The sequence below is a fragment of the Triturus cristatus genome, chromosome 12 (assembly GCF_964204655.1).
Source record: "Triturus cristatus chromosome 12, aTriCri1.1, whole genome shotgun sequence".
Classification (NCBI taxonomy): domain Eukaryota; kingdom Metazoa; phylum Chordata; class Amphibia; order Caudata; family Salamandridae; genus Triturus; species Triturus cristatus.
This window is the reverse complement of record NC_140595.1, coordinates 534,387,280-534,414,949: the sequence shown is the minus strand read 5'-3', so window position 1 is coordinate 534,414,949 and position 27,670 is coordinate 534,387,280. Positions and strand designations below refer to the sequence as shown.

Here is a 27,670-nt window from a genome sequence, read left to right as displayed (position 1 = left end):
TCATAGTTGTGAATCATCTCATCACATGTGGACATGTAACTCAGCATCCAAATTGTGACCCCAGGGTTTCTCAGTGCCTGATAAAAATGATCATTATGGACTCGCATCTGCGTAATTAAAGTTCACAATCTATTCTCACAAACTATATATATATATATATATATATATAAAGTTTGGACCATGCATGTTTTGGTTTGCTAATAACTTTGGTGCTATTTACTGAATTTCCACAGGACAGTCTTTAAAAACAAAAGGGACATGTACAGATTGATCCGGGTCACCAAAGCAAAACCACACATGAAACTGAAACTATGTTTTGTGATGGCAATTGAACAGGCTTACCTTCAGAATTATTCAGGTGCTGTGGAGCTGCTTCATCAAATTTGAATCAGTCTGTTTGTAATTCTGACTTTATGAATAACAAAAGTCTTCCCGTTACATTAGTGAAACTTACTTCCCAATGATGTGATGTGTCCAAGCTGCCCATTGGTCAATGAGCGTACCTGTCCAAACTGGTTGTTAACTTCTTGCTCTAAAAGCTTCCACATGATTGTCTTTGTATTCATGCAATCTTGCATTTTAGGAGCTGCGTGTGAATTCGTAAGATCGCAATCTCTTGATAATACAATTTTGAATGTACTTTCCCTGTCATTTTAAAGCTTAACCTATTTGAATGGTCAAAATTGTGAAAAACAAGCAATAAATGTTCACGCTTTGATCGTTAAATATTTTGCTGCATCCAAAGACTTAATTTAGATTGTGGGATTTGTTTTCATCACACATTTTTATTTGTGTGTTGTTCAACAAGACTTTGATGTCTTGCACATAGAGACAGAACGGGGCTTTTGTGAAAATGCAGGACTTGGAGAAAACAGCCACGCTCACCTCCTGAACACAATGCAAAAGAGGAGGCGGCCAGAAAGCTAAAGATAGCTCTGCTGGACTTAGATTCAAAGAGGCGAAGAAATAAAGAAAGGACGAACACAGGACTCAGAGGGGACGGGATAGAGCGTGTGATGACAGAGGGGCAAGTAAGGAGGGGGCAAGCAACAATGAGTGAGGGGGCGGGGGTATGGGGCAAGCATAGAAGAAGAAGGGGGATGGAACAGACACCCTTGGAAAACATCCAATGTTTATGAAATAGGGACAGGATTTACAAGCAATGTTGCCAGATTTTGAGATCAGGTCCAAGCCCAAAGCCGTTCAAGTATAAGTCCAACTGTAGCCCACTGCAGACCAGTGTCAGCCCAAAAATCAGTCCGATGTCGCAACGGTCAAATTATGCAAAAAGTATCTTAAAAAAACAATTTAAGGATTAATCTAAATTCTATTAAATATACGGATAGTGGAAGAAGGTTAACTGGGCAGCTGTGTAACTACTCATTTTCAAGACCAGTCCCCAAGGTAACTTATAGATCTGTCACTACAGATCCAAACCCAAACCTGGCATTCTTGAATTAAATCTACAAGAGCAGATTATAACCCACTTTATGTCTATGATTAGGAAAGTCAATGCTAAAAAGAATACTGAAAAAAGTATGCAGAATTAACACCACACAATGAAACACATAATAAGAAACATCCCCGTGTATTAAAGTAATTGCAACACAACTTGTTTGGCACATCTTACATTCTATCTACTTGCCTGAAGATATTCAACGAAAAAAAACTCTTTACAATGACAGTATGGGACAACAGCAATAATAAATATCGCAGCAGACAAAAATGAAAAGCAATATTCGTTCAAAATAAATGTACGTAAATGTGAAGCAACAGTGTGAAAACTAGGGTTGCTGCAGGAAGACGAGAGTTCCACACCTTTTCAGTTAAAATGTACTGAAGGGGCCAGAAAAGAGACAGTCCTTGGCCATGACAAAATACTCTGGCACTAAAATTTATAGAGGACATTGTTGTTTCCATTGTATTGCAGCTAGCGCTAGATTTAAGCTCCTAGTCTTGGCAAGTAGCAGATAGGTTTGTTTGGGGTATAAATGAATGTAAGGCAGTTGGCGCAGAAAGGAAAATGATCAATTTTCCCAGAACTTTCGGCAACACCCTCAACATTGACACTCCCTCAACTCTGCTGATACTGTCAACACTCTTCCTGTTCCACCCCACTCTATTTCCCATCATCATTAGCGCTATCCCACCCCCATACCACTGAGGTCCCACCCTGGGCTTTAAATATTTATGTTCTTACCACAGCCCAACCAGCCCTTGCCTTGACACTCCTCCCTAAATGGCCACAGTGCTCCAACACCATGAGGCAATTGATATAATAGAAAACAAACATGATGACAGGCCTGCCCCTCGTAACACCATTGGTCCATTCTCTCTGGGCGCAGACCAACAACACAGTGACTGTGCTGGAGTATACACTTGAAGCAGGAATGAGATATGAGGCAGTGGCTGGTAGAGAGTATACTGCTGTCAACAATTGGAGCACAACCAGTGACGACACTAGACAGGCTTTCGGTTTTTTGTACAACGCACATTCTGCGTTTGAGGTAGTTCATAATTCAGATTGGATACAACTAGCAGAAAGCAAGACACTGCATATTATATGTAAATTTCAGGATATTATATTTATGGAAAAGGTACATACACTTATAAATAATATGCATCGATATAATGATTTGTGCATTCACATTCCAGTTAGAAAACACAATACATTCTTAGCGCAGTTGCTTATCAAAACATGGCAGCTTTCATGACTATAATTTACATTTAGAGAAGTTTCTCTCTGCTCTATGTTATCCAAGGAGATGACATCATTCAAGATGGTCCCCCGGTTTATATACAGGAAGTCTGTCATTTGCGTGGCGAGACCATTTTCTATTTCACTTTCTGTTTCCATTCTGCTGTTTTCGAGTGTCACTCGTCTATATTGCACAGCCATCATAGGTAGCGCTATGAATGAAAGATGACCCTGATTTGTAACCGGGGTTGCTGCTGATTCTTCATATATTGTGCACACATGGACAAATGTCGCCTTAATTTACACAACCCAAAAGGGGCGCTTTTCCCGCACAAATGTTAAAGATATCACCCATTTGTGGGGAATACAGCACTAGTAGCGCTCGCTCGTGTAAAGTGCTCAAAATCAATTTAAAAAGTAGTTTCAAAAACAGTTGCTTTAATGACTGCTGTGGATTGATAGTAGTAATTGGTCCCTGCTCTCGGGTAGGGCTAAATACAGGAAGAGGTTATCACCCATGCAAGCTATGGACAAATGGGGAGAAAGAATAGGAGAGTCACAATGGAGCCAGCAAATGGGAAGCCTATGGGCGGGCTGTAGCCCACAAAGTATATACAACATGTCTCTTTTAGACAGCGCATGTGATGTCTAGAGCCGAGACCTCAAAAGGGGGTCCTAATCATGTTTTCCTAACGCAGTTTTCCTGAGGAACATTAGACACAGCTACAGCCAAAACAGCTGAGCGGATCTACACCATATTTGTCAGAAAGCTAGATCTTAGTCCAGTGAGCATGCTTTTTGATGTAACTGTTTAGTAGTTTTTGAAAAATGAAGGTTCAAAATGTATGTACGTATTAAGTGGATCCAAAAGATAAAAAAGCTATGATCTTATTATTTGCGATCACATAAACAAAGATGTGCAAAGATGTGGCGGCATTATATGACTCAGGTCTCAGGTAGGACCCGCTGTGCCATAGAAAAACATACAGGCTCCTGCCTTTTTGATTTTTAAGCCCCCTCGGGGTGGTCCAGAGCCCGGGAAGGGGCGGTGCATTACAATTTGTTAGAGGAGTGGGGTGTGTGGTCCCCCCTCCGTGATCCTTACCAAGGTCCCTGTGACCTATCGCCCTGACTGATTACTTTACTGGGGGAGGGGGCATGTGTCTAATGCCCCAGGGAACCCATCCTTCAGGGCTGATATAATATTTTTGCGTTGGGGGCATTAGATCCCCCTGCCCTTAGCCGCAGATAAGCCATGAGGACTCCATTGCACAGGGCCAGCTTTTTTTAATGAAAATGGGGGCTTTGGGCCCTCTTCCCCAAGCTGTACAAAGTCCCCAAGGACCCAGTCTCCAAGGCCCAAACAAAGCACTGTCCCAGGGACCCCATGCCCTGGGGCACTGCTGTTCCATGCCCGGAAGAGTGCTGGTAGGGAATACAAATTTAGTTCCCGACCCACGTCCCTTATTACATCACTCATGACATGTTCAATAACGTCATTGATAACATTACTGCAAGCTCTGAAATTACACCATTGATGACAACACTGTACACAGAGGGTGCGCAAGGAAGTAGGTAGTTACAGTTAGGACCTAGTATCCATAGGAATAGTGTTTTTGTTTTGCCAATATCTTTGGCGCCATTTCATGAATCTTTACGAAATTTTCCAACCTAATACAACACTCACTTCAGTTGGTATCTAGAAAGTTTAGGGGTGATCTGTGAAGTGGGGGCCGAGAAAAAGGTAGTGTCCCAAAGTGCGTTTTTCCTATGTTAATTCTAATAAGATTTTTGAATACGACTACATCCCGAACCGCTGACGGAATTACACCAAATTTGGCAGAAAGGTAGATATTAGTCCAGAGAAGTGCCTTTTTATGATTTGGTGTAAATTCGTTCAGCAGATTTAGAGCTATTAACCAAAATCCAAATTTGTATATCAACGGGGAAGAGATCCTCCGTGAATCCCAAAGTTTCCATGCTGATATCTGAATGTCTGCCAATATTCAACTAGGAAGTTAGCAGCCATCTTGACGAGTTCCACAAAAAAATTAAAAATTTCGAAAAGGGTGCAGGGTAGGAATACCTTGACCTCCTTGGTGGGATCCCACAGGGTCCCCGCTGGGGGTTAACCCCTTCGATGCTCATGACGGAATGGTTCCGTCATGAGCATCAGTGCTCCTGTGCTCATGATGGAACCATTCGATCATATGCACAGGCGCACAAAATCCCTCTGCTGAAGACAGCAGAGGGATTTCCTTTTTTCATTTTTGCCTCGGGAGGTGGGTAAGAACTTCCCCAACCTCCGTGGCTTTTTTTCCAATGTAATGACGATCGCACGCATAGCGCACTGACGTGATTACATTGAAACGGAAACTGACCTTGTTTCATTGTTTCGGTGCTAGTTGGGCTATCTCAGCTCCCCGAGAACCGGATTACATGGGAGATGTATTGTTGCAAAGGGGAGAATCTCCTCTTTCCAATGGTATCCTTCCATGGTGGATCCCTGCTTGGGGAGATCCACCGACTGGGCACCAGGGAGGGGGGGAGAAGCCCCTTGGGCAACGGCCTTTGCTCCTCCCATAAAAAAGAGGCAGAAAGCACCCTAGATGCCAGGGATTTTTTTTTATGTCAGGGGTGGGGGGCTGCCCAGAATGGGCATGCCAATACCTCCACCCCTCCCCCCCCAAAAAGGCAAAAATCTTTATGCCCCCCCAGGAGGCAGATGAGGGCAAAAGCCCCAAATCTGCCCCGGGGGGGCTGAAAGCCCACTAGGCACCAGGGATTCTGTTTTTTATTTATACTAGCGGTGGGGGCTGCCCAGAATGGGCCTGCCAATGCCCACATCCAAAAAGAATTGCCACAGACTTTCTGCCCCCCCGGGAGATAGATGGGGCAATAGCCCCTGATCTGCCACCCCGAAGGCTGAACGCCCACTAGGCACCAGGGATGTTTTTTCTCTAGATTTCAGAAGTGGGGCTGCCCAGAATGGGCATGCCAATACCTCCACCCTTCCCCCCCTAAAAGGCAAAAATCTTTCTGCCCCCCCCAGGAGGCAGATGAGGGCAAAAGCCCCAAATCTGCCCCTGGGGGGAAGAAAGCCCACTAGGCACCAGGGATTCTGTTTTTTATTTATACTAGCGGTGGGGGCTGCCCAGAATGGGCCTGCCAATGCCCACATACAAAAAGAATTGCCACAGTCTTTCTGCCCCCCCGGGAGATAGATGGGGCAATAGCCCCTGATCTGCCACCCCGAAGGCTGAACGCCCTCTAGGCACCAGGGATATTTTTTCTCTAGATTTCAGAAGTGGGGCTGCCAATAATGGACATGCCAAAGCCCCCACCCCTTCAAAAAATGCTACAGTCTTTTTACCACTCACAGGAGGCAGGTGAGGGGCAATAGCCCCTGATATGCCCCCCAGGTGGCAGAAAGCCCACTAGGCTTCAGGGATTTTTTTTTATAAGTTGGGGTGAGGGCTGCTCAGAATGGGCATGCCAATTCCCCACCCTAAAAAATATCGCTACAGTCTTTTTGCCCCCCCCGGGAGGTGTATGGGGGCATTAGTCCCTTATCTGCCCCCGGGGGGCTGAAAGCCCACAAGGTACCAGGAGAATTTATTTTCAAAGTGCAGGGGGGGGGGTGCCCAGAATTGGCATGCCAATGCCCCCCTCCCCCCAAAAAATGGCACAGTGTTTCTGCCCCCACAGGAGGCATATGGGGGGTAGTAGCCCCTGATCTGACCCCGGTGGGGGCAGAAAGCGCCACTGGGCATCAGGGATTATTTATTTTTTAATACGTAGGGGTGGGGTCTGCCCAGAATGGGCATGCCAATGCCCCCACCACAAAAACATTGCCACAGTCTTTCTGTGCCCCCCCCTGGTAGGCAGATGGGGCATTAGCCTCTTATCTGCCCCCCCGGGGCAGAAAGCCCACTTGGCACAAGGGATTCTTTTTTTTCAAAGTTCAGGGGTGGGGTCTGTCCAGAATGTGCATACCAATGGCCCCACCCACCCCCAAAAATTCCACAGTGTTGTTGCCCCCCCAGGAGGCATATGAGGGGGTAGTAGCCCCTGATCTGACGGGGGCAGAAAGCGCCACTAGGCACCAGGGGTTATTTTTTTTAATACGTAGGGGTCTGGGCTGCCCAGAATGGGCATGCCATAGCCCCCAACCCAAACAAATCACCACAGCCTGTCTCCCCCCCCCCCCCCCGGAAGCAGATGGGGGCAAAAGCCGGGGGTGCGCAGAAAAAAACACTAGGCACAAGGGATTCTTTTTTTTCAAAGTTCAGGGGTGGGGGTACCCAGAATGTGTATGCCAATACCCCCCCAAAAAATTCCACAGACTTTATGTCCCCCCAGGAGGCAGATGGGGGCAATAGCCCCTGATCTGCCCCCCTAGAGCACTCTAGGTGCCATGGATTATGCTGGCTTTTTTATACGTAGGGGTGGGGGCTGCCCAGAATGGGCATACCAATGACCCTACCCCCCCAAACATAGCCATATCGGTGCAATAGCCTAGCTATAAATTTTGGGCCTTAGCGCAGTCGGCACCTAAGGAAACCTAGCAAGCCAATAAATTTTTGAAAACTAGACATCCAGGGGAATCTAGGAGGAGGTGATTTATGTGGCGCTCACCAGGTTGTGTTACCCAGAATCCCCTGTAAACCTTAAACATTGTAAAAAAAATAAGATTTACTCACATTCCCCAAAGTCTCCTGAAAAAACTGGTGCCTCACTTGCGTGGGTAGGCCTAGTACCGCGACAGGAAACGGCCCAAAATGCAATGTGGACACATCACATTTTTCCAGGGAAAACTGACCTTTTTTTTCCTAATGTGCCTAGCTGTGGATTTTGGACCCTATCTCTGCCGGCACCTAAGGGAACCGAGCAAACCTGTACATTTTTCAAAACTAGACATTCAGCGAAATCCAGGATGGGGTGACTTGTGTGGCTCTCAAACTTCCACCCACCCAGCATTCCCCACAAGTCTTCCGATAAAAATGGTACCTCACTGGTGTGGTTAGACAAAGTGCCTGTGACAGGAAATGGTCCAAAACGCAACATGGACACATAACACTTTTCCACAGAAAACTGACCCTTTTTTTGCAATGTGCCTAGATTGTAGAGAAACCAAAATTATCTATCACAAAATGACTTGTTTTTGCAAGGGGGGTCCCGGGCTTAGCAGCCATCTAGAGAAACCTACCAAACCCAGATATTTCTGAAAACTAGACATGCAGGGGACTCTAGGGATGTGTGGCTTGCATGGATCACCCAACGTTTTCCTACCCAGAATCCCCTGCAAATCTTAAATGTAGCTAAAAAAAATCCCTTCTTCCTTACATTTTCTGTGTGGGATCACAAAAATGTCCTATCACTCAGCATTCCCCCTTGTCTCCCGATAAAAATGATACTTCACTTGTGTGGGTGTCTAGTGCAGAACCGCCTAATAACGTATTTTAAAAAAAATATAGCGCTGCGCTATACCCTCAATCCCTATGCTTTTGTCCCTTGCCAGTCGCAGGCCCTTGGCCCATCCACAAAAGTGAGGTATCATTTTACTCGCGAGACTGAGGGGAGCGCTTAGTGGTGCAGTGATCCCAGGCAGAAATGTGAGGAAAATTTGATTTTTTTAAGCTAAATTTGAGGTTAGCATGCGATTCTGGGTAGGGAAACATTGGGGGATCCATGCAAGCCATACCACCAAGAACTTTATCAGGAGTCTAGGTTTCAGAAATGTCGGGGTTCGGTAGATGTTCCTTGATGGCCATCGAGCCTGGGACCAAAAAAGCAGGTAGCCACCTTGCAAAACCAGGTTGTTTTGTACTTGGCCCACCCACACAAGTGAGGTACCATTTTTATCAGGCGACCTGGGGGAAACGCTGGGTGGTGGGAAATTTGTGTCAGCCCAGTGATCCCACAACTTTCCCACACAGAAATGTGAGAAAAATTTGATTTTTTTCAGCTAAATTTGAGGGTTGCAGGGAATTCTGGGTAGGAAAATGTTGGGGGATCTATGCAAGTCACACCTCTCTGGACTCACCTGGGTGTCTAGTTTTCAGAAATGTGTGGGTTTGGTAGGTTTACCCAGATGACTGCCGAGCCCCGGACCAAAAACGCAGGAGCCCCCCTTGCAAAACAAGGTCATTTTTGTGATAGATAATTCTAATGTCTCCACAATACGTTTTGGGCCCTTCTCTGCTGTGGATACTTGGCCCGCACAGAAAAGTGAGGTACCATTTTTATCGGCAGACTTTGGGAATGTTGAGTGGGTGGAAGTTTGTGGATCCACACAGAATCCAGAACTTTCCATCACAGAAATGTGAGTAAAATGTATTTTTTTCACAAAGAGGTTTGCAAGGGATCCTGGGCAACATAACCTGGTGAGAGCCTCACAAGTCACCCCATCCTGGTTTCCCCTTGATGTCTAGTTTACAAAAATGTATAGGTTTTCTAGGTTTCCTTAGGCGTGGGAAGAGCTAGGGTCCAAAATCCACAGCTAGGCGCATTGCAAAAAAGGGTCAGTTTTCACTGGAAAAATGTGATGTGTCCACGTTGCGTTTTGGTCCATTTCCTGCTGCGGGTACTCGGCCTACCCACACAAGTGAGGGACCATTTTTATTGGGAGACTTTTGGGAATTCTGGGTGGGTGGAAGTTTGTGCTTCCTCACAGATTCTAGAACTTGCCATTGCAGAAATGTGAGGAAAATTTATTTTTTTTACAAAGTTTGAAGTTTGCGTTTTTTTCCAATGTTGCCGCCAAATCGCGAGTGGACCTGTGAATTTGCAGCAAAATTGGAGAAAAAAAAGTGCGGTCTCCCATGCTTGTTTTTAATTAAGCCCCGGGGACCACCACCTCCCTGGGGCTTATGTTAATTTTAATGCTGGGGCTCAGCGTGTACGCCCCAGGCTCCGGGGACCAACACCTCCCCGGGACTATAAGTAAAATGAATAGTGGGAGCCATGTGGACCCCCGGCCCCACCCCAGGACCACTACCTCCCTGGGTGTACAATTAACATTAAAGAGGGGGTTAGCGCAGACCCCCGGCCCCAGGGAACACCACTTCCCCAGGGCTATAATTAACATTAAAGATGGCCAATTATGGCTCTGGTGCCTGCCAGTCCCCAGGGTGCCCACCCCTGGGACATAGCTGTTTGCTTTTGTTTGGCTTGAGCTCACAGCTCACGCCAAGCAAAAGTAACCACTCCGGTTCCAGCAGGCGGGAGCTGTCAAAGTGCTCCCACCTGCTGGAAGTGGAGGTTTCATCTCTTTCCCTGCCTGTAGACATGTGGGAAGGGAAAGAGATGAAACTATTGCTCTTGTACTCTGGGAGCTGCATTCCAGCAGCTCCCTGTATGTGATAGAAATGCCAGCTCCCGCAGGAGGTGTGGGACCCAGCTGGGACCTCGGGGCCTTGAGGCTCCCACTGCGGTCCCATAGCACACTGGGTGCCCGGGGTAGGCTCCAGGGCAACAAGGTTTCAACAATAATACTGTATGTCCATAATATGCAAATCAATATTGCACACAGTAGCATTACAGACTAAGCAGACTCACGTGGCTGCAGTTGATAACGGCCAGCGGTGCACACCAGTGACAGAAAATGGTTAAGTATTAAGCTATTATAAAACTGTTTCTCCAGCAAATAATGTGAAAAGTAAAAATTGGATCCTTTAAAGTAACAGATAACGCACATTGAAATGGCTTCAATTAGAAATCACCACAAAAAGCAGAAGAATTTAATCATAATTGCAGACTTTTAGGCCAAAACGCGTTAAGTGCTCATGTGTAGCTTTGTCTTACCTAGAGAGTAATAAGAGTTTCTTCAAAGGACACAGGTGTAATTGTGCAGATTATGACAGTTTTTGCATTACCACTCAAGGAGTGCTGGAGAATTCTTGTCAGCTTACTGTCTCAGCAATTAATAACCCTCTGAAGAAAAAAAGATAGATCAAATTTAATAGTTAGGATGCATTCCATCATGGTTCAAGACAACCAATCATCTCAACAGTTCAAATGCAACTTCACTTCACTTACACAACCATACAGCCACTCAGACACCCACGTACTCACCCATACACCAGTTACACACCCATGTACACACTCATATAGCCTCACACATCCAACCACTGGCACACCCTTCCTCTAAGGTTATAGGTTACAGTTAGAAAAATATTACTGAAAAACCTTAGAAATTCATTAAAGAAAAAAAAGATTGGAGGAACATTATAGTTAGGTAATGGATTTTTTTAAAAACATAGAAATTCACTGAAAAAGCCAAAAGTTACAGGGACGTTATACTTAGGCTCAGATTTCACTAGTACAAATCCATAGAAATTCAGCAGTTATAGTTACCTGAGCTAACTATAACTTACGCCCCTGCAATGCACTGCTTATGATCTCACATTTTACATTACTCATGACATGGTCAGTGACATCACTGATGACATCTTAAATGACATTACTGATGACAAGGGATGATGCAACAAGTGTAGATGAGATCTTTTGGGACGCAGCTGGTGTTACTTGTTTAGAGGGTGCAGGTAGATATGTGGGGTAAAAGGAAAAGGAGATGGGGTGAGCTGTGCTTACCATTATTGAGTTTCAGAAAGTTGCAGTTGTTCTGAGTAGCTGGTCGTCCTCCTAGGACAGAATACTTAGGTTCGCTTTCCAGGCAGTGGAAGTCGCCACAAACAAAGGGTGGTGGGGTGGGTGGAGTGAATGCGGGAGGGGTCGTGGGGGGTTAGTAAAAATATATTGAAAAATTGAAAAAAAATAACATAGCTGAAGCCGCTGGCCGCCTCCCGCATCGCACCTCCTCTCCTCTTTCTGGTCGCAGTAGCCCCTGGGACAGACACTCATCCAATCCCTGTGCTGCAGAGCAGCGCGGGGATTGGCCTGAACTGGCTGGAAAGCTGCTCTGCTCAAACCAGGGAGCCTTTGGGGTTTCTCCAGCCTGGCTGTTCAATGCAGCTGGGCTGGAGAAACCTAAGTGCGCATGTGTGTTTTGGGCGACCTGAGATGGTCGGCCAACACACATGCGCACTTAGGGAGTGCACATAGCACTCCTCCTACCCCCTTCATGCCTCTGCCCGCCCCTCCCTACAGCGGTGACTCTGAGACAGGCAGTGTGGCGATGCTCCTCCGCCATTCTGGAGGTGCCGCCGCTGTTGCCAGGGCTAGAATTATTGAAAGAGATGAAGCGGGTTTGTGCAAGATAAAAATGTGTTGGTCTGGTATGTGGGTAGTGTGTACAAAGTTTGTTGGAGGGAGAGTATGGTATGAATGTTAATGTCGGCAGCCATTGTCAAGGCCAAGAGGACAATTAATAGGGAAATGTAGGCTTTTTGAAGGAAAGTTTCACAATGTTGAGACAAGGCAATATCAAGTTTGAGGATTATGAGCGTTGTATGGATAAAGGGGTACATTATAAGAAATAAGCTGCTATTTGTATCTGAGGGAGATGGGGTGGAGTTGCTCTGGAATAATTTAGGAGATTGTGGGGTAGGGCTGGAAGCAGGAGCAGGCGTAGGGAGGGGGTGCCAGGAAAACTCCTGGTAAAGGTATTTTTCTATGGTGGCTTTTAGGAACAAGGCAAGTGAGATAGAAGGGTTGGCTGGGTTCTTAAAGCAGCTTTTTACAGACTCAAATGACGGTTTATTGTACTTGCTCCACCTCACCCGATGTGCAGCACATAATGCTTAATGATTAAACTGCAGTTTTCCCTTGATCTAACTACCCTAGCCTTCTCAATATTTTGACCTACCCCACTTTTTTCAGAGCAGCTTCGAAGGGAAAGATTCTTCATGCTCCCTACCTGGTGCCAGTGCTTATTGGTTTTGCATTAGTAACACAGATCCTGCGTTTTGAAAGGATTTCAAGAGCATATCAAGTTCATAGTATCAACTGAGTTATTGGTTCTATTCCATCTGTAAATAAAGTGCTTTGTCACTGGCCATGTTTTCCGACTAAAGTCCAAGTTCCCAACGCCCGAGTCCTGTGGAGTCTCGTGACGCTGCAGATGCCTTCGAATCAGACGTAAACCGTCACGGAACACTTCCGGAGTGTCTCTTGCGGATTCCATATTTTGATGGTTCGCGGCGCCTACAACTCCCTGAAAGCCGCTATCATTTGGGCAGAATCTTCTGGTGGAGGTGGGATGTCGCCTTTCACCTCGACTTTAATTGGTCTAAAGCCACGGCGATCAAGGAGCAGTGACGTTGGCTTGTCGTCAGTCAGAGGAAAGTGAGAACCAGAAGCAGAAAGAAGACATCCTAGACCTAAGCCTCGCCATCCACAGGTCAAGGCCAGTCAGCCTTGAAGAATGGCTGGTGAGAGGGTACCTGGGCCTCGGGGGAGGCAGTAATCAAATATAAACGGTGCCATTCATCCCTCTGATTCGCACGTGCCATTCTGTTGTACTGTAATGCGCATTCTAAGGGCGCTTTGCACCAGTACACGTTTAATAATGTACTTTATACTGAAAAGAGATTACAGCGAGGTTGTTCTTTCTCTTAAAAACTCGGCAGTTGAAATAATCAGTTTCAAGGTGTCCAGGCTGCCTCTTAAAGCAATATGGGGCATATTATCAAGGTCCGGTGTTAAAATTATCGCCGCTTTATCGGCAGAAAAGCGTCGATAATGGGCTTGATAATATGCCGATGTGAATTCCCATAGAAGCCCATGTTGACACCAGAACATGGGCTTCTATGGGAATTCACATCGGCATATTATCAAGCCCATTATCGCCGCTTTAGCGGCAGTTTTCTGTCTATAAAGCGGCGATAATTTTAACACCGGACCTTGATAATATGCCCCTATGTACTTAATGTCTTATTATAATAATAATAATTCAGATTTTTGCTTATACTTTTGCATCCCCTGATAATTTTGTCTGTTTTTTTTTTTTTAAATGGAAATATTCTGTATTCATTCTTTGAAGGGTGATTTCTGATTTCAGAAGATTAATTTTTCTTTCAGGTTATATAATATTGGGAGTATGGGTAATATAGGGTTTGTTTATTCGATTGTTTATCTGTAAATGGCTTAGAATGTATAAAATAGTTGATAACAGAACATAAAACCGCTGGGGCTGATGGGTACTGAAAATGAGCAGTGAATTCTGCTGCATTGATAAAGCCTGAAAACTAATAACCAGAATTTTCTTTCAGTGACAGACTTTGAAGCTTCTTATTGACTTCATAGGGAATGTGGATAGTGAAACTAATTGTGCACAAATTCAACACAAACAAGTCAATGATTAGAATATGCTCTAGGAGGCCTAGTGCCATGTTGTGAATCCTCTAAAGTTCATATCAAAGAACTGGTAAAATGGGTCTGCTTCCCAAAAGATTCCATCTACATTTGATGCATCATCCCTTGACAAAGGATTAGCTGCAAATCCCCACTATCATCCCCCCGCCTCTCCTTTATCAACTCCCAGAACATGACATGCCTGATAGATAACATTTTGCGTCACACAGTCGTAGGTAGCAGGGATTACATGGTTCCTTTTCCGAAAAAAACCAACATGATTCTCGGAAAAGAAAAAGAGCAGTCATTTTTATGAAAACATGTATCCACTTCCGCAGATTTGCAGGCATAACAACTCATTGGTGGGATTTAGTGACCTGTCTTAGTAGGACCACCTTTACATTTAAACCAAAGTTACCCAACAGGGAAGAGCTACAAAGCTGCTCTTCTATTTGTGTGAGAACAGCTTTGCCAAGTGCCCGCATGTGACAAAAAATTATACACACACCCACACACATATATATATATATATATATATATATAGGGTTGTTAGTAGAGATTGCGGGCATACTCTGCCCGTACTCTCCCAGGTAAGTAACAGAATTTTGCTCCCAGAAAAAAATGGTTCTCCCGCCTAGGCGGGACCAAAGTCACTGAACTGGCTCCCACCAGCACCATAGACGTGGGGTCCTGTTTTCTCCATGCCACTGGAGTCAAGCTAGCCTGGCTGATGAGGGATGATACCCCGAAACTGTTCCTAAAATGCTTTTTTCCAGTCCAGGGCGGACCTGGCCTGGCAGTTTGGCTGGACTGTTCCCAAGGGGAACAGCGTCAAGACTGATTTGCATATGGCTGGGTCTAAACTGGAATAGCATAAGGAGCAAAAAAACGATGGATTTAGGCCCAGATCTCTGTACTGGGGTAAATGTATGACATTGTTCTGCATTCTGTCCATATTTTGTTCGTTTTGCATTGCCATCCCAAGTGGGACGGGTATGCCCAGACGTGGGTCCCGTGCTCTCCATGCAACTGGAGTCAAGTAGCCTGGCTAATGAGGGGTGATATCCTGAAACCAGTACTCGTATGCTTGTTTCCAGTCCAGGGAGGACCTGGCCTGGCAGTTCGGGCTGGACTGTTCCCATGGGGAAAAGGGTTAAGACTGATTTGCATATGGCTGGGTCTAAACTGGAATGGCATGGGGCGCAAAAAAATGATGGATTTAGGACCATCTCTCTTTACAGGGGTGAATGTATAACATTGTTCTGCATTCTTTCCATCTATTGTTCTTTTTTCATTTGTCACCCGAGTGGGACAGGTATGCCCAGACATGGGTCCTGTTCTCTTCATGCCACTGGAGTCAAGCTTGCCTGGCTAATGGGGGGGGGGGGGTGATACCCTGAAACCGGTCCTAGGATGCTTGTTTCCAGTCTAAGGAGGACCTGGCCTGGCAGTTCGGGCTGGGCTGTTCACATGGGGAACAGGGTCAAGACTGATTTGCATATGGCTTGGTCTATACTGGAATGGCAGGGTTAGCAAAAAAACGATGGATGTAGGCCCAGATCTCTGTACTGGGGTGAATGTGTGATATTGTTCTGCATTCTGCCCAGCTATTGTTCTTTTTGTGTTTACTTTAGATTTGACAACCATTGCTCCTACATTTTTGTCTAAAAAAGTGCATGCCTTGAAAGTTTCTGCGACAACCCTTTATTTGCCACTGCCTAAGTTGGTAAGATAGCAGTGTTATAGCTCTTCAACTACTTAAGACACCAGTCAGTCCAAAACTGGCAGAGACTGTGGCTTCACTTAGGGCTCTCTGTGCTCTCTGTATGTGAATCGGCCCTTAGAATTTACTAAATGTTGATTCCAGTCTTCGAAGTTTCCTTTTCCTCTGTCACTCTTAATAATTTGTTAATAGATGTGGATTATTTGTTAATAGTTAATAGTGCAGTTTTTCAATCATTTGTGGCTTCTTGGTGCATCTCCACCACACCACTGATGGATAAAAACCTATGACTTGCACGACCATTCACATCAAGGTCCAGATACATTACGGCAATGAGGTAGAAAGAAAACAAATCATGTTTGTGACTGGGGGAATAGATGTGTACGAAGCTGCGCTGGCACATAAAACAAAACACTTCTAAAAAGGGTCTCTGAAGCAGGACCATTTCCAGTCCATAGCAACACTAAGCAGTCACTTGCGTAACCACATGCAGTTGGTAACCAATTTAACCCTTAATGCAGAAAAATTGGCCCATTTGCCAGGGCATTGAATATGTTGTCAAACAGTGTTGTAGAATCCCGCCTCTGAGCTAAAAGGCATGCCCTACTTAGTGTGTGTTGGCCTTCAGTTGAGTTTATATGAAGTACTCCATTTTGTGATATGGTAAGTGACATATGAAGTCTATGATATGTAGTGTAGACTGTCTATCACCTGTGATCAACACACTGAAGACATAGTTCAAGTCTTTTTGGATGATTATTGTTAGGTCATTTGTCCTTCAAAAACATTTTCGAGTTTGGATCTTCCACTCTTTGCAACCCATTACCAATAACAAACATCCCACCTCAGATAAATGGTTGCCTCTTTGTCGCCCTGATGTTGCTGGTTGGTTACATTGTATGATGACTGGGATCATCGCTCCATGCACTCCTTTCAAAGAATCAACAACACTTCTTGCAGAGACTGCAGAAGTTTAAAAACAGCTAGGTGAAGGTGGTATTGCACACTGGTCCATGTAGGTGAACCCATAGAGCTGTGTCCATGTCAGTGGTCTTGACGGCTGTATAACGGTCCATCTAGGTGCTCTTTTAGAGGGGGTTATTGTACACTATTCCATGTAGATGTTCTAGTGGTGGTGATTGTACACTGGTCCATATAGGTGGTATTCTAGAGATGGTGATTGTACACTAGTCTGTGTAGGTAATTTTGCAGAGCATTGATGAACCCAGATCCATTTAGAGCCAGTGGTCTTGTAGACATGTGTGTGCTGACACCGTTTGTGATACGTGATAGCCACACCAAGGACATCAGAGGACAGACAAGTGAATCATCTCCTAAGCTAAGTATATTGCCTCAGCAAGTCGATAGTTCCCCTATTTCTTTCATTATTCAACCTCAACATTGTCACATCGAAAGGTACCCCTACTTCTTTGAGAATCAGTTACCACCCCTTTCAGGTCTCAGTTACTGATGGTTTGCAACCAAAACTACAGTAGCAAATCACGGATACATATCACACTGAATCACAATTTGGAAGGGATTCCCATTATACACCTCTTCCAAATTGAAATTTGTAAAGGATTTCTAAGCCCGTTTTGTGATTTTGAATAATGTTTTTATATCACAGAATACATTTTTGACAGAAGAAATAGTGATTTAGCGTTTGGAAAGCCTGTAATTTAGAGCTGTGTGGGTTTGTGATTCCTAAATCATTTACTACATCTGCTCCATACATCTTTGCAGAAGTAATTGGCTTTTCCCTCCCTCACTAAATATAAAATGTGCCTGCTGTCTCCTGTTTTTTACATCGCTCCCTGCGAGGATAAATGTTTCTGTTTTTTGGCAGGAACGCAAAAACCCACCAAACGAGCCCTCATCATCTTTGCGCATGAGGAGCGGACTTCATTCAACTATGCTATGAAGGAGATGGCAGAGAATACGTTGCAGCAAAAAGGATGGGAGGTGACTGTGTCAGATCTATATGCCATGAATTTTAACCCGGTACTGTCACGTAAAGATATAAAAGGTAAAGCAAGCTGGTACAATTACGTGCAAGATTCTTGGAACCTCTATTCAACATTTCTCTCTGCTCCTATCATGTTACATCACTATTTTCTCTATCAGGTTGTCCCAAGGACCCAACCCACTTCATATATTCATATGAGATGGGCGAAGCTTGGAAAGAGGGCTCACTCAGTGATGACATTGCAGCAGAACAGAAAAAGTTAGAAGCTGCTGATCTCATTATATTCCAGGTAAATGGTAACCTTCAAAGATAATCCTATACAAGACAAAAGAGTCAAGAACTTTAAACATTGCAGACATGCGTTAGATGCGCCCACAACTAAATCAGGAAAATGCAGCATTGGTGGCCGGATCCATGTCAGCTTTTCTTGATATCCACATGGAATGAGGATGGATTAAATGAGATGAAATGGTAATATACAATATATATTCAATCATTTTCCAAAAAATTTGGCATGGATTCACTCCTCATGAAGTATGTACACCACAGAATGATGCATAATGTTCTTTGGAATCTGTTTTTCAGTGTCTGTAAGGTAAATGCTGCAGCACAATTTAAGTTATTAATGAAAGAATTTGATTAAATTATACAACCACTACAAAAGACTCAGAATGAATTCAAACAAGTGTCTACAAATATGCTAAAGGTGGGATACTTGATAAAAGCTGGAATACTAGACATTGTAGAATCAACCAGTTTCAGAAAGAGTATGATTGTGTACAGTGAAATGTGGTGGCCAATGACACATTATGTTATGTTAGGTCTTTTGATTTTTTTTTGTAAAGTGCTTCATACAACAATTATGTCCTCCAGGCACTGTAGACAGTACTAGACCTTAATAACAAGTTTAGCATCAGTGAAGATGTTCTATAAATAGTGCATGTTTAGAACTTCCCTAACGCTAAAATTGTCTCAAATTGATTGGATTTAACAGAAGTCTGAGTTAATCTCATAAATCAGAGGGATTGATGCTGGCAGGGGGGGGGGGGAAACTAGCCATGACCTTACAGAGAGAGATCTCCATCCTATGGACATTAAAAGGGCTTACGTCCCTAGAGATTCTTATTATTCCAGACTCCTATGAAGACACCAGGAGCCATGTGAAGATTCTATTTAAGACAGCTAAAGCGCTCATGAACACGTGGCGCAATCGTGCCCTATCTTGTCTAGGCAGAGTAGCATCACTTAAAATGTCAATGTTTTCAAGGATCTTGAACGCCTTCCAGGCTCTACTGCTTCCCATATTGAAGGGTGAGATCTCACAGCTACAGGATATCTGCAGCAACTTTGTTTGAGAGGGGGAAAAAGCAGAGACTGCTTACCCGAATTTGTATGACACCCTAAACAAGTGGGTTGGGTTTGCCTGACATACAGCAGTATTATATCGCTGCACAAATAAGCTATGCGGTGGAATGGCTACGGGGTGAAACAGAAAATATATAATGATTTATTGATCAAAATCCAACAAGTTGTAGCCTGGGGAGGTACTTTGGATTCCAAAGCAACAGAGGTGCTGAAACCTCTATTTGTCACCCCGTAACTAGAGTGGCGTTAGATACCGGGGACTATCTCACCCGCTATAAGGGACTCACCTCTTGCCCATTTCCCATGACTCCTATAGTGAGAAATGCAGACATTCCCCAAGTCTTGAGAGAATCTATTTCCAGTTAATGCAGAGATGTTTCTGGCTTTGAGACTTTTATTGCATTGAAGATGGAGTAATAGCTTGGCTGCCGCATTCTGTGGCTGCTGGAGGTATCCTATAAGTTACTGTGGTAACACAAAGTAACCAATGTTAGCATTGATAATCACATAAGATAACTATGCCAGTCCTGCCTAAATGGCATGTTGGAACCATGGGAAGTGGAGAAAAGTGTGTTTAGTACAAAATGCAACTGCATCTACGTAGCTTGCATCAACTAAAAACCCCAGTTCTTTGACTGCCAGTGCAGAGTGCGAGAAGGGCCATGCTATTGGGGCCGGATCTCTTATGGCTAGGCACTGGAGAGGCTTCCAGGGAAATCTCTGTTTGAGTGGGCTCAGCTTGAGTTTTCACAAGTACCCACTCAAGTATCAATTGTCAGTGATTGATTCGAAAAATTCCTGTACAATTATTATTATTATTATTTATTATTATTTGGAGTTTTATATCGCGCACGGTTACCCTAGAGCATCCCAGCGCTGTCCAGAGACCGACCGAAGCTAACACGTGACCCACTAGTCTGGGAAAAGATGAGTTTTTAGTAGTTTGCGGAAACGCCGAGTGCTAGTCTCTGCCCGCAGAACAAGTGGAAGCGAGTTCCAAGCGGAGGCCGTGTTCACTGAGAACCTTCTCCCTCCAGTACGGGCTCGTCTTACTCTAGGAGACTGAAGGAGGAATTTATGATCCGAACGGAGGGCCCTTGCTGCTCCTTGTACCATGAGGATAATCCAATATTAGAATGTGATCGTTTTTTTCACTCACACTTTTCATATGTCTCCATTTTAAAGATGGCTAAACGTTAAGAGATAACCCTCCACATAACAAGTCAACAGGAAAGAAAAACCATGCACCCTGGGTCATCGTCTCAGCGAGTACTGACATAAACTGCTATCTATAAGCACATCTCTATGCAAACAACACAGCAGGAACTATGTATCTAGTCATAATCGTTGACTTTGTCTATGTCAGAGCTTCCCAGTGGTCCATCTGCACTCCTTGCTGGCTGCATGGGTATGGGCGTCTCATGAACCCGCAAGTCTGATTTGTTCTGCTCACAGATGTGCTCAGCAGACGTGTGACACTCATGTGGGTTGAAAGTGCACACATTAAGTGATGGTACAACAAGTGGGTAATAGAGAACAAAAAAACTGGCAATTCCACCAAATTATTGCAATTGATTAATAAAAATTGTGAAGATTCTCTTGTTGAATGAGAGCCGTCTGTGAGCCTCAGTTTCATTATATCATGCGCAGTTTGCATCAGGCTCCATTTCCCCTGCCTCGCAGGTTCAAGGTGCTCTTGAATTCTCTTCCGCTGGGTAGTAGTAAGGTTTAAAAAAAACAGGGGCAGAATCATGAAAAGCTGCGCTGACTCATTGCAGAGCTAAGTGCCCCATTTCTTGCATTTGAGGTGTCTAAAATTGACATCTAGCTCAGAATTTCACCACATGAATGCATAAAAAGCAGACACAACAGGTCCGAAACAATGAGCTGGGATTGCCTCCCTGTTTTCGACTTGTGCTGTCTATAGTTTATGCATTAACTCAAATAATTTCCTAATAATGTATAATGCATTTAGACAACTTATGCAAAAACACAGGCTCATGGCTCTGCACTGAGCCAGATGTAGCTCTTCATGATATGGCCCCAGATGTGCCTTACCTAAAGACATGTCAATATTGTTGTGCAAGTGCTAAGCGTGTAGGGCGTCATGGTCTTTCCCTTGTCTGGCAATGTATGTAAGCTAGCTCCACTGCAATTGTATTTGATCTCAGGAACCGGTCCGCTCGTAGAATATTATTGTTTGTGGTAAACCAGAACAAATTGCACGAGCTGCAACAGTGCCTGAGATGGAGAGACTGGTGAAAGAGACTGATGGGACCCACCCACCGGAACCCACCCACCACAGACTGATGAGACCCACCCACTGCAGACTGATGGGACCCATCCACAGGGACCCACGGACCCACCCACCCCATGCTACAACCTCAACCATCTCCTTTTGTGGATCTCAAAACCTTTGCTCTGGAATTCAATCAACCGTACACTGAGGCTAGCCCACCACATATTGCAGCACTTGTTCAACCATCCTCTGGGACACACCGCTTCCCTTTTGGTAGACATGGGCAACAGTGCTGTGGGCTTCACTGATACCCTGCTGAGCAGTCACTAATATTCTACCCAGGGGCCCAGTGATACCTTGCTGTGCGGCTTACTGTGTGGGAGTCATTGATCCTGAAACTTTAATCTGAAGCTCACTAAATGCATCTGTGGGAACCACTGAACTCTTCTGAGGGATTCACTAATCGCTGCTGGTCCCGAAAAATAATTCACCCAATTTTGTTTTATTACAGTTCCCGCTATATTGGATGGGAATGCCTGCCATCATGAAGGGATGGATCGAGCGAGTGTTTTCGCCTGGCTTTGCTTATAATTTACAAACCATGTACATGGATGGACCCTTGAAGGTAACACAAGTTTCAGCCTATCACAGTAGACTTACATTTCAGATCCATTTACTTTATTATGCTCTTCTAACCCTACGTTATTCTGACTTTTCTACAATCTACCACTCTTTTAGTACCCAAGCTCTTCTAATTTTAATGATCTTACATCACTCTGGCTTTTATATTCTAGTCAACCCTTATATTGCGCAGGGTTTTTGCCTCAATTCCACAGGTACATTATATATAATCCTCCACCCTCTCCACACTAATGCTACAAATCTTTCTGCTACGTCTGGCTATCCCAATACCTATACTTTTATTCTCTTTGACACTTACTTTGCCTTGAATGTTCTACTCTCTCTTATCCTTAAATTATACAGACTTTTTTACTCTCCTCCACTCTCACAGGTTGTTAATAGTCTGCTCCTGTTTCCCACCCGCATATTGTAGATATTTCTTCTCTTATTACCCAGACTCTTCTAGTCCCTTCCACCCTTACTTTTCCCAGACTTTTTTACTGTCATGCACACAGACCTGTTAGCACTCTTCCCTACTTACATTGTCATTAGCATGCTCCTGTCTCCCAACATCATAGTATAGATATTTCTTCTCTCGTATTACCCAGACTGCTCTAGTCCCTTTCGCCCTTACTCTACACAGACTCTCTCCTGTCTCCTCCTTCTGTAACCCAGGCTTTTTACTCTCTTCCAACTTTACATAACTAATAGCCCCATGTTGTCTCCCTAACATATAGTACATACACCTCTACTCTCTCTGGCCCATACATTATTCAGACTCTTCTACTCCCTATTCTTACGTTATCAGTCACCCTCCCAACCTTATATCACACATGTTTGCCCTGTCTGACCTGCACATTACAGAGGCTCATCCAGTCTCTCCCGCCAGTTGAATTGCTAAGCTATGAGTGCATATCGGTTTTACCTGATTTCGTTTTGCATTACCTAAACATATATGCAACACATTTTGTATAAAGCATTGTGCATATTAGTAAATAAAATGCCTAAGTCACATCCCAGTGTCTAACATTGTTACCTTGTTAGATGAGGCAGTCAGCTGTTTACTGTCTTCATTCTAACACTGGAACCCACAGAGCCTCTATTGTCCCCAAATCTGCTCTGTGATAGGATCAGCCTTCTACAGGGCCAAAAATAGACACCCGTTCGGGTGTATTCTATCCCTTGTGTGAGGATATCTTATAATGTGGGGGGGGGGGGGAATAAAGCTGGATACAATTAGAAAAAAGGAGCATCCAAATATTCTTAAAGATAATGGTAAAAAAAAACAGTTGCCACCTTGAACCCGCACCATAACAGAAATGCTGCCCAAAGCAAGGTCCTTCCCCGCACTTAGCTTGAAAAAATAGAGGTTATTGAGAGAACAGCATGATGGCGAAACATGGGGATGTGGGGGTAAGATGGTTGAAAAAAACAACTGAATTCTGAAATAACCTTGAGGGTCCACTGTGGTGATTAGATAGCTGAAGTAAATGTTGCTAGACAGGAATAACATTCTGTCTTCTGTAGCAACTTCACATTTGCCTGTACTTGATTCTATGTTTAGTAGTATTTTTTTGTTAAGCAGTGTTAAAGTTCATACACTCAACAAATGACAGAATGCACACCCTAATTTAAACAGTCTTTGTAATCTTAAACCATTTTCATGAAAGCTCTAAGGCATGAATTGTGGCGTGCAGCTCCTGGTGCGAGCTCTGCCCAACCCCACGAAAATGCATAGTCCAAGCTGGTGTCAACATTTTATTGTTTTCACTTTTAATACCATCTCACAGGTTCCAATATGTGTAAAATGCAGACAAAGTTGCTTGAAGCATAATTCCTCAAGATGTGACAATCAAAAATATATCTGTGAACATTAAAAACCCAATGCATTTCGAGACGAGACCCTTCATCAGGGGTGAGAATAAAACAGTGATAAAGAATCATCTGGACACTAGCCTTCAGCCCCAGCAACAGCCGGACCTTTGAGATATTATTAAAAGGGAAAACAATAGAAATGTGATATTATCGTTTCATCTTGTTTAAAACAGTGGAATAATACAGATTGAAAATGGATAAAAATGATTAATGTAGAAGAATGTCGATGGAGTTCGAAGGGCCCATCTAATCGGCGCTGGATCCTGAGACTGGTGGTCCACCCGGTCACCAGCTTGGACAAAGCTCATATACTAACATGTTTGCATGTAAATTCGACTTATATGTGAAATCTATCCAGACCTCAGTTACCTGATGACTAAAAAGGATGCCTTATTTGAAAAGTGTGTGAAGACTGAAACCTTGTACTAGGAATTAACTAAAACAAACAACATCCTCTTAGGAATCTATGCAGTTTTATCTTCAACAGGATTTTAAGGGTTACTTCTGCATTCTTTTTTTCGCAGAACAAGAAGGCTTTACTATCTTTTACCTTAGGAGGAGTAGCTTCCTCATATGGTCCATCGGGTATCCGTGGAGATATGAACCTGATTCTGTGGACGATACAGGTATGTTTTGAATAAATGTACAATTACATCATTTTTCACCTATCTATAAACATTGATGTGGTCTTAATTCAAGAGAGCAAGGCTAATTTAAGTGGTTTTATTTATTTATTTTCATTAACCCGTCAAATGCCACTTCCAATCCCTCCACACCCCCGCCCCACTGCCTCACCATGCTTACCTGCACGGACTGCCACTGAATTTTGAAACAGTTGCCAAGGTAAGCACATGTAAGTAAGTATTGATTTATTATTCTTAACTTCCCAACTGTCTACCTTGATGATACAAATATCTTCAAGGCACATAAATGTGGAGTTAAGAATGGTAACTCTATGCATAGCTATATAATTTTACATTGATGACATTGTGGTAGTAGATTTCCTGGAGTTGATATTTTGTCTCTCGATACCCTGACATGCAACAAATAAAGAAACAGCCTCCTGATGAGTCACTCCAATGCCAGAATTACTCCCTTAAAATTCCACGTAACATGCTGTGTTGAGATAGACACTTGCTGGTATGTTTACATCTCCTCTGTCACATCTTTCTTAACTGGCTTCTTCCTGTAGTCCTTTATGGTTGATAGAAGATCTTTCTGATGTACAAAACCATTCACAATAAAGCCTGCTTTGCCCTGCTAATAAGAGCATTCTTCAGAGTGACTGTTTAAATCTCTAAAGCAAACATTGCATACATTAGCAAACCCTAACCTTTAAGAACTTAAAAAACCTCTATTAGTCTTTCTTGGTTTCCACACCAAAGAAAGACAACTCTCTTGTCTCATGTGAAAAATACCTTATGTTTTCCCTGAGCATCTTTATGAATATATTGCAAAGATTTTTTTTTCATAAACTCTTCATGAGCAGTGACCCTTCTATTCTTTTGCAACTGTAGTCATGTACTTTAGCTATCTTGTTCTGCCTTCAGAGCACGACCCAGTAGAACTTGGAAGTCCTCCACAGGTTCCTTCTTAACTTTCAAGCAGGTAGCGTCCTTGGCTTCATCAGCTTCACAACTACTCCCCTTGCACTGTATTTCAAGTTTGTACTAAGTTTTGTCCAACATACTTTCCTGTTCATCCTTTGTGTTCTCTAGAAAACACCTATCATGAACTCTCACTTTAGCTTTTGTTATTCCCATTCTACCCCTCTCAGACATGTGAAATTATGTCTTGTATCCCTACTTCCTCCTTTCCTACTACATACCTGTACTTCTAAGAGTGCCTATTTATTTTTTCTGAATATTGTCATATTCTTCTTTATGTGCTTTTTTGCACGTATATCCATATACTGCAGTCTGGCATCTATTACAGCCTGATTCGTGATGTACAAAACCCCAGATAGACTAATGCATACAAATCTTCCAGCAGAGGTAAACATTTGATGTCAGAAAGGTTTTTTTTATCTGAGATTAAACTTGGCAAATATATATTACCAAATAGGGGATGTTCTTTAAAACCATTTGCAGTTCAGTTCACACTGTAAACATATTAAAGGTATATCTGACATTCCCCTTCAACCATTGAAAAATAGAGGATATTTTAACTTTTCAGATCTACACATTTCTTGGTATATCATTTTGATTCAAAACCAGGTCTATGATAAGGCAGTTCCTCTAAGGATCAGCTGTCTGCCAAAGTTGCAGAGGGGCACCAATGTGCCTCACAAAGTATTAGCCCAGTACTGAGGGGAGGGTGGCAAAAGGGACATTTATATAATTGAAAAATTACATTGTTATATCCCATATTTTTCTGGAAAAACTCCAGGAAAATGAGAGCCAATAATTATGGTAAATTCCAAACACCTCAATGTCAGATTTCATCAGAGACAATAATTATTTTATCAAACACCAGGGCAATTGCAAAGAGGGCCTTAGCAGTAATTGGGGCTGTAGAATGTGCCAATGCTTCACCTGCAGGTTTTATGTTCATTCCAACAATCGTGATAATATGTTTGCATCATCTGTGTGAATCTCCAGAACGGAATACTGAACTTCTGTTGTGTCCAAGTCCTGGCGCCCCAGATCTCCTACGCGGTCTCTCTCATCTCTAACGAGGCGCGCATGAAACTCCTAGAGGATTGGAAGACACGTTTGGAGAACATCTGGGAAGAGAACACCATAAGCTTTGTGCCCGGAAGTGACTTCGACCTTTCGGCTCCTTGTGGAAGCTACGCTCTCAATAAGGAAGTGGAGAAAGCCAACGCCAACCAGAAATACGGCCTAACAGTAGGGCAACACCTGGGGAAACCTTTCCCCCCTGACAGTCAAGTTAAAGCTCCTAGTAGTAAAAAGTGAACCAAACTATTGTACACCACAAATTTCTATTTATATATTTGTGTGGAAGAGATGTACTTTAAAATAAAGAATTGACTAGAGAAAGTTGTGTTTCATTAAATCTGCTGTGCACTTCATCGTTCCCCATTCCCAACTCATGAATATGCATACAAAAAAATATGCAAAGAGTGTCAGTGAGCTGCTGAAGAACCTCCCCACTTTAGAAATGAATATCTGTAAAGTGGACCCCAGAGCCAGTACTTGTTTCTCATCCTCATTCTGAAGATCTGTTTTTTGTTTTACCTGCTATACGTTCTTATGTTGACCACCCATGTGTGCCACTGCACATGAAGTGGAAACTAACTCCACTAATTTACACAAACATACCAAAAAAAGGTGTTCTAATTCTCAAGAATCTGACAAGTAAAAGGATGTAGGTGGCAATGTTGGCAGGCTGTCTGATTGAGGTTTTTTTTTTCAAACTCTTTACAACCATGGATCTTTCTACTCTATCTCGCTCACATAGAAACATAGCAAACGAGAAAATGAACAGGGATATGTTTTGCACTATGTCTCCTGATTGAAGACATACCAGACATATGTAGGCTAGCATAGGGATTCTGAACTATTTTTAGAAGTTAAGCTTTCTTTGAGCACATCTTTGAATGATATGGACAACATTCTCAACCTTTTTGTGTGTTTTAAAAACTAAATGGGCGGCTAGGAGGAAACCATAGCCACTCAAGTTGTTATATATTTTTTTCATGCACCCGAAACAGTATACCCTACTATATTGCATGTGTTATAATGCATGACATAAATATTGCGTCCATAATATCAACCCCACTACTATATTGCAATGTGAGTCTAGGTAAGTAGTTTTGGTGGTAGGGGTGGAAATTATATACTTACTTTATTACTAAAATCATATTGTTTTATTTTGTGTATTATTAAGGAAAGTATATAAGTACCATCATGGTGTAGTGGTTGACATATTTTGTAGGTGGGTCCTACATACAAGCCTGGGAGT

General features: G+C 43.4%; 1 protein-coding gene across 1 annotated transcript; it reads left to right on the top strand.

Moving 5' to 3' along the window:
* Positions 1–12,671: 12,671 nt before the first annotated feature.
* On the top strand, positions 12,672–26,745 carry LOC146776213 (NAD(P)H dehydrogenase [quinone] 1-like). The gene is made up of 6 exons (XM_085639985.1): positions 12,672–13,032; positions 17,524–17,703; positions 17,802–17,932; positions 21,759–21,872; positions 24,268–24,369; positions 26,344–26,745. The coding sequence occupies exons 1-6, from the start codon at positions 13,026–13,028 to the stop codon at positions 26,659–26,661; spliced, it is 852 nt and encodes a 283-aa protein (XP_085496111.1). The 5' UTR covers positions 12,672–13,025; the 3' UTR covers positions 26,662–26,745.
* Positions 26,746–27,670: the final 925 nt, after the last annotated feature.